The sequence below is a fragment of the Chelonia mydas genome, chromosome 10 (assembly GCF_015237465.2).
Source record: "Chelonia mydas isolate rCheMyd1 chromosome 10, rCheMyd1.pri.v2, whole genome shotgun sequence".
Taxonomy (NCBI): domain Eukaryota; kingdom Metazoa; phylum Chordata; order Testudines; family Cheloniidae; genus Chelonia; species Chelonia mydas.
In genome coordinates this window covers 19,540,150-19,552,292 of record NC_051250.2, presented here as the reverse complement: position 1 = coordinate 19,552,292, position 12,143 = coordinate 19,540,150, and the positions used below count along the sequence as shown (strand labels likewise).

Below are 12,143 nucleotides of genomic sequence, written 5' to 3'. Positions count from 1 at the left end.
ATTGCATTTTGTTTCTTCAGGAAAAAAATCAACTTGCTCCTTACTAAAGAGAGGTTTTTTTCTTTTTCTTCAGCCCAGGTTAGGAATAATACAAATTTAAAACTCAGTTAAAACAACACACTTGAAAAGAATAATCCAGGCCCATACCTGGCCATAATATAATGCCAGGTTAATGATGCGACTAAAATGGGAAGCCTTGGACCCATTGTAAACATGCTTTATGCCACACGAGGGATACATGAGTTTCCTGAAGTGTACAAAAATTCCTCTAAACAGTGTGGAAATGGAAAAAAACAACATACATCACATTGGTTAGTGTAACTTTATTTTAACAAGTATGAAAGAGATGATTATTTAAAGATGAACTCTTGCTAAGACAGCTTTCAAGCGCTTAGCCCTGGGAAATCCCTTGGAAAGGGTAAAATATCTTCATAATTAGACATGGTTGTATATGTAGATTTGTGACTTTTTTTCCCCCCTTTGGACGCTTTGAACATATTTTTGTCTGGTGCTCTGCTTGTAGGTACTATTAATCACTTTTCCTCTCTCTGTATTGTGTTTTTTAAACTGACACCCTTTGGAGTAGGAACTAGCTTTGTTATGTTTGTAAAGGGCCGAAGACACTGAGACATAGTTGGAACTTCTGAGTGATACTCGAATAGAAACACTAAACCATGGTCTTGGATAGACATGCTTCTGCTTCATATATTGTGCTTGCTTTGTGTATCGTTTTATTTCTTAACCTTCATGAACATAACCTGCTTATGCTATCTTTTTATCTGTCTGTAGTTGCTTGCCACATTTTTAATACAATATGAGCGAATGAAAGGAGTCCAGTCTTCAGGTGTAATGTTGATTTTCTGGTTCACTGCACTGCTGTGTGCCACAATAATTTTCAGGTCCAAAATACTGCACGCCTTAAACCTGGTAAGTGATTACTTTTCAATTAAGGTGAGTTAAGTGCTGCAATAGCAGTGGCTACTTGTTTAATGATTTAATCTGTAGTGCCCATCATTGCTTCTTAAGACACTGAGCAAGTTTATGATCCATTAAGTGTACTTTCATTCCTGAGCTTTTAAGCGCCATTAAGTTATGCTTGTTTTACTTTTTTTTAGTTTTCCATGTTTGAAACTAATCAGAGGTTTGATGGGCTTATAAATGTTGGCAAGGCAGTTTAAAGCAAAACATTTTTACTGGAACTTCTAGAAACATTCAAAACCTATTTGAATGGAATGAAGTGGTACGGTTACATCTGAAACAATGCAGGCTAAAGTTTAGTTCTTTTTCCTGTTTATACAGAGGATTTCCTGAAGCACTTGCTTTGATGGTAGCTCTGTTTCATGTGCCCATTTGGTCAGTGTTCTCTTGTATAGTTAGAATATTTTAGATCTTGCTGTGGTTGGGTAATAAAGAAGTTACCCTTGGCTAATTCATTAAATTATTGTGCTGGCTGAAAATGGAATGTAATTTTCTTGAAAAAGTTCCTCAACTTTGAGGTTTTTGGAAAAATTTGACCAGCTCCTATTAAATTGGTATTGGGTTTAGTAGTGGCCCTGTGCTTTCTTGAGCCGAAGTTGTCTTTACTTTCTTTGGGAGCACTGGATTGAGCTGTGCTGTGCATAAGCATAGGAAGAGGAAGCTGTGGTGACTGAACACAACATGGTGTAGTGGACTAATTTTTAATCCCAGCTCTGACACGTACTTCCTCTGTGGGCTTGGTCAAATCATGTACTGCTATGCTATGAAACGCCTTGTGATTTGATCCTGGCTTTAAACTGGAGTGAATTGCACTGGTGCCAGTCATGGCTTAAACACCACATCTGTACTAGGTGATTGTACGTTCGCTACTCCAGTGGCTGAAAACTCTAGTGCAGACAAGGCCTTAAAAGAAAAAGAGAATGAGAAACTCAGGAATTCTGTTTGTGGTGTCCTCAGATGAACCTGGTGCAAAAAAGTTCCACAAAGATAAAGCTGTTCTCCTGTAATGTTTTGCATAGAAGTGGAGAGACAAGGTGGATGAGGTAATAGCTTTTATTGGCCCACCTTCTGTTGGTGAGGGAGGCAAGCTTTTGAGCTTTACACAGGTCATCTGAAGAAGAGCTCTGTATAAGCTCAAAAGCTTGTCTCTCCTTCTCTCTCCCTTTCACCGCCCCTCCCCCCCCCCCAACAGAAGTTGGGCCTCACCCACCGTGTCCCTCTAATATTCTGGGAGCGACATGGCCGTAACAACAGTGCATTGCGTAGAGATGGCCAGACGTTCTATTTTATCCAGGCGAGTCCTAGAATGTTGTCAGTGATGCATTTAGCCTAGAATGCCCAATACTCTCCTAAGGAATGCTTGCTGCTTTGTGGCTCCGTTTGACCAGCAGCACAGAACCCACCTTTTGCTTGGTTGACAAGAATATGTACTTCCTCTGATGCTTAGATGCTTATTTCCAAATAAAAGTATTTGCTACATGGTCACTTGTTGTACATTAAGCAGTTGCTTTACATCTTCTAACCAGAATATCAAATCTTTTTTTAGGGTGCTGAAGTTGATGTATTTCGTTACGTTACCTTCTACAGCTACTTCGTCCTGGTGCTAATACAGCTTATACTGTCCTGCTTCCCAGAAAGACCGCCTCTGTTTTCTGAAACAGTTAATGATCCTGTAAGTGTTCAGTAATGTTTTTGCACAGGAGTAGACTGGAATATAGTGTCCTACCTGTAATACTGTTTACAGTGAGTCATTGGGCCTGATTCTGGACAATGTTGAATAATTCAATTCCCATTGAATTAAACTGCAGTAGAATGACAGGTTTCAGAGTAACAGCCGTGTTAGTCTGTATTCGTAAAAAGAAAAGGAGTACTTGTGGCACCTTAGAGACTAACCAGTTTATTTGAGCATGAGCTTTCGTGAGTTACAGCTCACTTCATCGGATGCATAGCATATCCAGTTTCCACGATATGCTATGCATCCGATGAAGTGAGCTGTAGCTCACGAAAGCTCATGCTCAAATAAACTGGTTAGTCTCTAAGGTGCCACAAGTACTCCTTTTCTTTTTACTGCAGTAGAAGGCACTTGCTGTACTTTTTTTAATTCTAATTGCTTTTTGTTACTTGAACAGTTTCACATATGTTTAACTCTGAGTCTAACTCTACATGTCAGCTACTCAAAATGGATTTTCAATGATAAAAGTGCATTTTCTTCCTTTTGCTGCCCTGGTTTTGGCAACACTTTATGCGGTGACGCTAAAGATCTAGGCCTACTTGGCAGAGGGAGGAGGTAGGCTAACAGCGTGGCTCCAGCTTCTGGAGACTGCTGTGGGTTGTAAAGTGGAAATATTACGGACCTCTTCTGTGTATGGAAGTGCTACAGTCCTTGAGCTAGTAATGGCTGATGTAGTACGTCTGAAATTGGCGAAAGAAGGAATTGATATCACAGCTTACTGTTTTAGCTGCAAATTACAGCAGTTGCTATCTTTAAAAGTTGCCATTTACCAAGTTACCAGTTACATTTAAAATAAAAAGTATTTGTGGTATCTCAGATATCACCCTTGGCAAGTGCTGACTTCATATGCATAACTTGTTGGGCGACATAATGCTGCTGATCCTTTGAGGTCTCCTAAGCAGATCAGCAGTCCAGGTCTTTTGGTCAATGTGACCACTCCAGAAAAAGAGATCGGGGTAAAGTAATACAGGTGGATTAAATGTCTGTTGCCATTAGGTTTTGTAAAAGGCTGAAATTGTAGATTTAGATGTGAGCACCAATTGTGCCCAACAGAAGGACTAAATGTCGTCATTTTGTTCTCTTGTCAACTTGAATATCTGACAGACTGTGCCTTGGAAATGTTTTCTTCTCTGCTTTGGTCACAGTTGTCGTGTACAAAAGCTTTTGTCATAATCCAAGCGCTTTAAGAATGTACATGGTAATTAGTGCGCAATAGGTATTAAACAAAACATAAGACTATTCTTTTTGAAATACTGTAACGCATTGTGCATATACGTAAATCATTTATCTTTTTATGATATTTGTTCCTAAATCCCCAGCATTTATTGAAGGGGAAAGGTTTGTATGTCTGTTTGTATGTCTATTGAATAATTGACAATACTGGGGGCTGCCAGGGTCTCTCCCCCCCCGACCCCCCCCCCCGTGGTGGCTGGGGGTGGCAGAGGTCCCCCTGAGTGCGCACTCCCCCCCACCCGCAGCCAACTGCCTCAGGCAGTGGGGGAACCTTACAGCTCCCTGTCACTGCGGGAAGCGGCAGGACCCTGCAGCTCCCAGCCACCAGAGCTGAAGTCACGGAGGTCTTTGGAAGTCTCAGATTCCGTGACTTCTGCGACCTCCGTGACAAAACCGTAGTCTTACTTATAAGTAGACTGTAGAGATACACAGAGAAAATCTAATACTTTCCATATGCCTTCTTGAGTCAGTTTAAAACTGCTTTTTTCCAGGAAGGCAGAGTGCTTCAATTGCTTGCAAGTAGCATTGTTTTTGATCTGGCAAAGTGCTAGAAGTGTTTAATACTTGAACTGTCGAGTTCCTTTTCCCTCCCCCAAATGCTGTCTATTTCATACATAAATATGGTATTTTTATGTTTCTCTCTGTCTGCTTCTTAACGGTATTAATTTTTTCTCAACTTCAATAGTTCATTTTTCCCCCTCCCCCGCATAGGTCAGATGCTCAGTCATTTGTAAGGGGGAAGAAATGCAGATCTGTTTCATGCTGCTTTGTTGTAACATTTTTAGAATGCAGTTTAATGGAGAAGTTGAGTGAAACAAACATGAGACAAATATTAATCCTAAAAAAATTCAACTCTTGTATTTTTCATGTTGTCTCTGTAATGGTGACAGATGACTTTGTAGGTGAAAGTGCATGAGCTGCTCTAATTTTATAATACACTGTGTTATGGTTATTGGTTACATGTGTCAGAGGAGTGGCCAACTGCGTTCTTGATATGCTGATGCTTTTGAGGGGGAACAATAGAGGGAGGGGAGTGTAATTTCCTCTGGAATTTTGCACTGAATCCACAGTATTGCCTTTGAAATTCTTTCAAGATTTCTTTTTAACTTAATGCAACTACTGATATTTTTTTAAACTAGTTAAGGCTAATGTTACACTTGATATAAACGGATAGAAAACCCAAACTAGGAATCCAGTGCTGACTTTGTGATGAGTCAGAGGGTGGAGACCAGCATAACTTCAATTGAGATATTTCTATTTGGAATTTGCATATGTGATGTACAAGAAAACTTTCTTCATGGGTAACTTAATTTTCTTTGACCAATTGCCCTCTTTCATTCCTCAGGCTTGGGCTTTTTTGGGGTGAAAACCATGTTCTAATGTGGTTCTCATTCTAAGAAGCCAGTTTTCACAGACTTAATGAAAGTCTACTAGCTACTTGGGGGTGGGGGGAGGAATATATGAAAGATCAGAATAGTTGACTTAAAAATGGCCATGCACCAATGACTGCCTTAGTTTGAAAGCAGTTTCAGACCACATCACCAAAATCACCATCACAAGTGGCACACTGAGCAATATCCTTGCAGATAGTCTCAGCAGAGAAGCCAGAAGTTCAATAGGCACAGAGACTAAACTAGCCACTTGCCCTGAGAGGGCTGAGAGACTTCAGGATTATATGCTGCTGGCCAGTGCTGTATGCCTTGTTTTAAAAGTCCTACAGTCTTTAGGACAATCAGTTTTGGCACCTTTTGCAAGCACTGCAACTGCTTAAACATACATTTTCTCCTTGTTTCAATTAAATTTGCCAAATTTTTAAAGTAGGCTTTTAAAAATGGAATTGTGGTGCTTAGATGCCTCAATCATTCCATTGTAGGTTTTCCCCATAGCTCCACTCCATCACCAGACTATCTTCTGCTAGTTACTAAGAAATAACATAGAAGGTTTTGCTTGGTTGTCGAGAGCAGGGGTTCTCAACCTTTTTCTTTCTGAGGGTCCCCCCCCCAACATGCTATAAAAATTCCACAACCCACATGTGCTACAGCTACTATTTTTCTTCTTATAAAAGCCAGGCCTAGCATTAAGGAGTAGCAAGCAGGGCAATTGCCTGGGACCCCATGCTACAGGGGCCCTGTGAAGCTAAGTTGCTCAGGCTTCAGCACCGGGTGGCAGGGCATCAGGCCTTGCGATTCAGCCTCATGCGGTGAGGCTTTGGTTTTCTGTCCTGGGCCCCAGCAAGTCTAATGTCAGCCCTGCTTCTTGGCCCCCCTGAAACATGCATGTGGCCCCACAAGGGGGCCCCGGACCCATGGTTGAGAACCACTGGTCTAGAGGTATGTGTGTTGTGAAGTTCATGTAACTTGATATTGTCTGAGTTTATTTTGCATTGATCTGCATCACTGAAATAGAGTAAAGCTATTGTGCTCCATTCTAGTAAACCATTGGCATCCTTGATGCTGTGCTGTATCCTGTGAAGAATAACCTGCTTGAGGAAGGATGTGTAGGTTAAGAAAGGGAGACTTAGTCCTGCTGAGGAATTGTTATAATAAAGTTGTAAATTTCATAAGGATAAAAGTAGTATTTGTTAATTGTTTCAATAGGTTTTATTTACATGGCTGACATCTTTCTCTCTCCTTTCCTTTAGAATCCCTGCCCAGAGTCTAGTGCATCCTTCCTTTCCAAAATTACATTCTGGTGGATTACTGGGTAAGAGAATAAGTCATTGTATAATGCAGCAATCAAATGTCAACTTATTTTCCTTTCAGAAGATACTCAAGGCTCTCCTAACCTGTAGAGATTTTTACAATTGTTCAATAGACACTTAACTACAAGAAACTGATAGGTGGATCATTACTTTTATTTTCTAATAACAGGTCTCTCCAATCTCTTGAATTCTGCTGATGTTGCATATGTAGCCTCATAAACATATATCATTAAATGATGCATTTTAACGTTTGATGAATAGGAGTGGTGGAGCGGAAACAAACTTGCATCATTTTGACTGTTGGAAGATTCCTTTTTTCAAAGCCAATACACTGATCTATTTTTTAAAAAATAATCTTGGTTATCTGTAGTTTCATTTTATTTATCTTCAACTGTGCTTCCTTTATTGTGATCAAATCCGCTATCTCAAGCTGTCTGATGCCATTATTTGGATGGGAGAGCACTAAGAAATATGTAAACACCTTAAAGCATTATAGGTGATTAAGCAGGTGGTAACTTCTTTCTTAATCAGAATTTGGCCAGTGTCTCAGCGTGGTCTTAGGTAAAGGTAAAATGAAGGCTAATAAAAATTCTATCGTTCAGTTTATAAAATGAGTTTTAATTGCGTTGCTAAATTCCAAGTGGGATAATTTCATTCTGCTTCCTAAATTCTCCCTGCAGTTTCATTTAAGCACTATATTACTACTCATCCTAATTTTTCTGTGCATTGTTAAATAAATTACTGCATCTCGCTTTGAGGCTGGCTGCATTTTGGGGTTGGGTGAACATTTCTCTGTGTTACGAAATTAGATATACAGTGTATAACTTGCTTTGGCGCTCTCTAAAGAATGCTACTGCTGATGATGATCCTTTCCAATATAGGCTGATGATTCAGGGATATCGGCAACCATTGGAAGCTAAAGACTTGTGGTCATTAAACAAAGAGGACACATCTGAGGAGGTAGTGCAAGGTTTGGCTAGGTACTGGGCGAAGGAGTGTGCAAATACAAAGAAGTAAGTTCAGTTATGCTAACAGTTATTAATACAAAGTGGTAGCTAATAGAATATAGTAAACTTGGATGGTGTTAGTCAAGATCCATTTTATAAAGAAACTTTTTCTTGAATTCCATTTATGTCAAGAAAACTGAATATGAAGGGGAAACTATTTTTTATTTTATTTATATGTAAAATACATGAGTGAAAGTAAAATAAGCTGCTAACACTGAGACATACTAGTGAAATGCAACTGATCACACATTATGCTAGTGTGTGCTTTTATCCAGTCAGTTAATTCCATTTGCTATGGAAATATTTTTATGAACATGTTCCAGAAGTCCTTGACAAAGTATCATAAAGCACCTAATGAATCCACTTGCCCATTAATGCCTCAAGGATAATAGTGGCTAAAATCTGAGATTATTTGGTTCTTACCCAGACAAATTTCCATAAGCTCATTAGACGTTTCCTTGAATAAGGATCTCAAGATTTGCCCTTAAGTGCTTAGACACTGAGGAGCAACCTTGTGAGTATATGTGTGAGAGAAGAAGGTTTTTTGTTTCTTTTAAATTTAGATTTTTTCACCTTGCAGATGGACTACAACCTTTGCAGTATTCTATTTTGTATCATTTTCAACCAATGTTCATATTGTCTACAAATTTTTCTCATGCTTAGTCATCACGGCATACTGAAGTCACTGTTCAGTGAAGGAAAAACTCTTTAAGTTCATACGTTATTCTCAATTTAGTTAGGTATATAGTAGGGGTGCTGGAACAGTTTGTATGGTGGGGGTGCTGAGAGCAATTGAACCAAACTATAAACAATGGAAACCACTTCAAGCCAGGGGGTGCGAGAGCACCCCTGGTTCCAGCACCTATGGTAGATAGTATACACAGAAACATAGTTTTACCTGCAGCCTGTTCTCAAATACTGGGAAATATGGTTTGGCATACATCAGATGCATTAACTTAACTATGGTTTCATTCTACTCATTAGGGATGATTTAGCATCATTCTTTCTTAGGTTGTAAACTCTTAAGAGCAGGAACTGTGTCTACTAATTCCATTCGTACAGTGTCTAGCACAGTGGGACCTTAATCTTGACTAGGATCTATGGCTTCTACAGTAATATAAACAATAAACTCATGTATGAGTTTGCAACTCACATATAATTGTACACCTAACTGAGTATTCCATAGCTATAGGGTGTGGTTTTTAGGAACATTTGTTCCAAGGAAAAAAAATCCGCTTCTGAAGTGCTGCTCAGTTAACCGAAGGCTAGTAGCTTCTGATAAACAGATCCCTCCATAATGTTGTGAAACACTGGGTTACCAGTCCCAAAAGTGGCTGGTAAACTACCATCTCTGATGCAGGGACACTTGGAGCTACAGACAGGAATGATGACAAATATCATGACGACTGCAAATCCCTGTGGTGGCGAGTATCTAAGGCTATGTCTACGCTCATGGTGACGTGTAGAGTACATGCACTACATGCATAGTTACACGCTGCAGTGGAAAGGCTCCAGCTGCGGTGAGCTGCCAGAGTGTTTCCCTGCTTACCTCCCTGCTGCTGGAGCCTTTCCCTGCTGTCTCCCCTGCCAGAGCCTTTCCCTACTGCTGGAGTTGTTCACTGCAGTGAGAGAGGCTCCAGCAAGAGGACACTGCACTGCTAAAAATTAAAATGTTAGACGTGGGAGGCATGGCTTGGGCAAGTAGAGAGTCTGGGTAGGGTATATACCCTGGGATTCAGCCGTGTAGGGCACTCTACTGTACCGTACCCATCTAAGTGCACCTCACCGACTACATTGCTATTTAAACTTGCACTAGCTGGGCTTGCAGTGTTTGCACTCTGGACATCACAGTAAGTGTAGACATATCCTAAGCTAGTTTTTCTTGGCCACTGGAGTAGACTTCTCATTTTAAGACTCTGCATTCTTTTGTTCAATTTTACAGAAGTCACCTTCATTCATTTTAAATAGTTGTCAGTGCGATTCAATAGAATGTCCTAATGATTTAAAGAAATGTTTCTTTATTATTATTAATTATTATTATTGTAGGCAACCCATAAAAATGGTGTATTCACCCAAAAAGCAAATGAAATCAAGCAACTCAGATGGCGATGTGACAGAAGAAGTTGAAGCTTTGATTGTAAAACCATCTCAAAGGAATTCTGCACCTTCTTTGTTGAAGGTGTTGTATAAAACCTTTGGACCATACTTCCTCATGAGCTTCCTGTTTAAAGCCTGTCATGATCTTATGATGTTTTCTGGCCCGGAAATCTTAAAGTAAGACTTCCTTTAATGCTTTGTTCAGTTTCTCTGTTTACCAAGTACCTAGGTAGATCTCTTTGATTCCTTCTTGCTATTATCAGGCTACTCTACCTTTAGCTGCGACAGCTGACAAGTTGCTTCCTTTTGCACTAGAGTTTCCATGCAAATGACTTTGCTTCACTGGTTTCCAATATGGGATCTAGCATTCCAATTCCCTTCTGATACTCTGAGAGTGACCTTTCTGACAATGGAAGTTCAGATGCAGGAGGAATGCAGCTTCATCTAAGCTAATGTTAATCTATGACAGTTCATGGGATCACAGAGAAAGTCTAAAGGCTCCTGAAGCAAAAAGTAACCCTTAAAATCTGTAGCTGAAGCCATGGAAGGGTGAGGGGGAAAGGTGTGCTGGTATAATAAAAGGGAAGAAGTGGAACGCTAAGTGGAAATGATGTACCTTTAGTTTGGATGGTGATGAAACAATCCTGTGGCAGTAGCTCTGAGTCAGTGCAGAGCCTATGCAATATATTGTGCTCATTATCTTTTTTGAGATAGCCATGCACCTTACTAGTGATCACTTCTGTCAGTGCATCCAAGAAGACCTATATTAGAAGTTTCCAAGAAGGTTTGGTAATTGAATCTCCCAGATTATAGCTTGGGACACTTGGGAATGGGTGGTGGGATAGGAAGGTGGTGTGTGATGGGGGAATTTGGGGGACGTCTCAGTTACAAAGTCTGGGTAAAAATCTTGTGACTTGACTGAGGCCACACCCTAGTGTTCGCTATTGGCCAGTTTGGTGCAGTTGTTGGGATATCATGTCTGGAATAATCTAGTCATTGTCTGGAAATTTGATAAGCTCTGACACTGTGTATTAACCTCGCCAAATCCTCTCTTCGCAGGTTGTTAATTAATTTTGTGAACAATAAAGATGCCCCAAATTGGCAAGGCTATCTGTACACAGGGCTTCTGTTTGCATGTGCCTGTCTGCAGACTCTGATCCTCCACCAGTACTTCCATATTTGCTTTGTTACGGGAATGAGGCTTAAAACAGCTGTCATTGGTGCAGTCTATCGCAAGGTATGCATGTTTTTAAACGTTACATCTTCACCAGAGTAACGGCACCTCTGAAAATTGGGTCGGGGGAGCTGCAATAAAATCTTAATGATGAATTTGAGTAAATTACATAATTTTAATGAGTTGGAACGCTTTGCACAGGCTAGTATCTAATGGTAAACAGAATGTAAGAGACCTCCTTCAGCCCACAGCTGTAAATTAAAGATACTTTCAGTTAAGAAGCTGCTTTTATTGATCATGTAAAACAAAACCCCAGCCTGTTTCACATCTTACCTTGGAATGGGAACTAAACTTCCATCTGCACAGAAATGGGACAGAGGTCAGTATAATGAGAGGATTATTAGCAACCAAGCAGGCACCAGTATGCACAGTCTCAGCCTGAAACAACCTGGAGCTATTTAAAAAAGCTTTAGACTAGCTGCTCTGCAGGAGGTGAGGCAGGAAAGCATATGACAAGAAACCAGCACTCAACCCCTGACACTAAAACCAAACAAACCCCAAACAGAAACAGTTTGCTCATATGTTTAACCCTGATTAAAGCTGCGTATTCAGTATACAGTGCTTTTTAGACATGCAGGGGAAAAAATTAGTACTGTACGCGAGAGAAGCATTGCCTGTGACCACAAATTAAACTCCAGGAAAAACTGTTCATGTTGTAGTATTTAATAAAGGCAAATAGAAGCTGTTTTGCCAACTATATTCAATGTCTTCCTTTTTATCTACACACAGGCGTTGGTTATCACAAATTCTGCAAGAAAGACCTCTACTGTTGGGGAAATTGTAAATCTAATGTCTGTGGATGCTCAGAGGTTCATGGACTTGACTACCTATATAAACATGATTTGGTCTGCACCTCTGCAAGTTATATTAGCATTGTATTTATTATGGCAGGTAATTATGTCATGCTTCTTGTTTTCCTGTTTAATTATGGTAGGTGAAAGCAACTAGTGGCCAGGTGTTTTCCTCTGAAGTTCAAGACTATAGATAGGTAATGTCAGACCATTGGAGGGTGTAGAGCAGGAGAGAGTGAGAATGTGCTACTGCATGGAGAACCACTTAGTGCTATATGCTGCCACTGTGAAGGAAGAGAGGAGGCAGAGGGCTCTCAATTGCAAATCTAGCCCAAGCCTCCTCAAGTACCATGCTGGGACAAAGGCTTCT

The 12,143-nt window shown here is 40.2% G+C and overlaps 1 protein-coding gene across 6 annotated transcripts in view; it reads left to right on the top strand.

Moving 5' to 3' along the window:
- LOC102937562 (multidrug resistance-associated protein 1) overlaps window positions 1–12,143 on the top strand; it is a 96,256-nt gene that overhangs the window by 46,100 nt on the left and 38,013 nt on the right. For 5 of the 6 annotated variants that reach the window (XM_043523452.1, XM_027820643.3, XM_037911832.2 and 2 more), the window contains exons 4-10: window positions 790–927; window positions 2,525–2,650; window positions 6,585–6,646; window positions 7,526–7,657; window positions 9,698–9,925; window positions 10,808–10,985; window positions 11,712–11,873. In XM_043523452.1, coding sequence (XP_043379387.1) covers window positions 790–927; window positions 2,525–2,650; window positions 6,585–6,646; window positions 7,526–7,657; window positions 9,698–9,925; window positions 10,808–10,985; window positions 11,712–11,873 — 1,026 coding nt within the window. Of the gene's footprint in view, window positions 1–73; window positions 312–789; window positions 928–2,524; window positions 2,651–6,584; window positions 6,647–7,525; window positions 7,658–9,697; window positions 9,926–10,807; window positions 10,986–11,711; window positions 11,874–12,143 lie in introns of all 6 variants that reach the window. The other variant, XM_027820644.3, reaches the window with a different exon arrangement.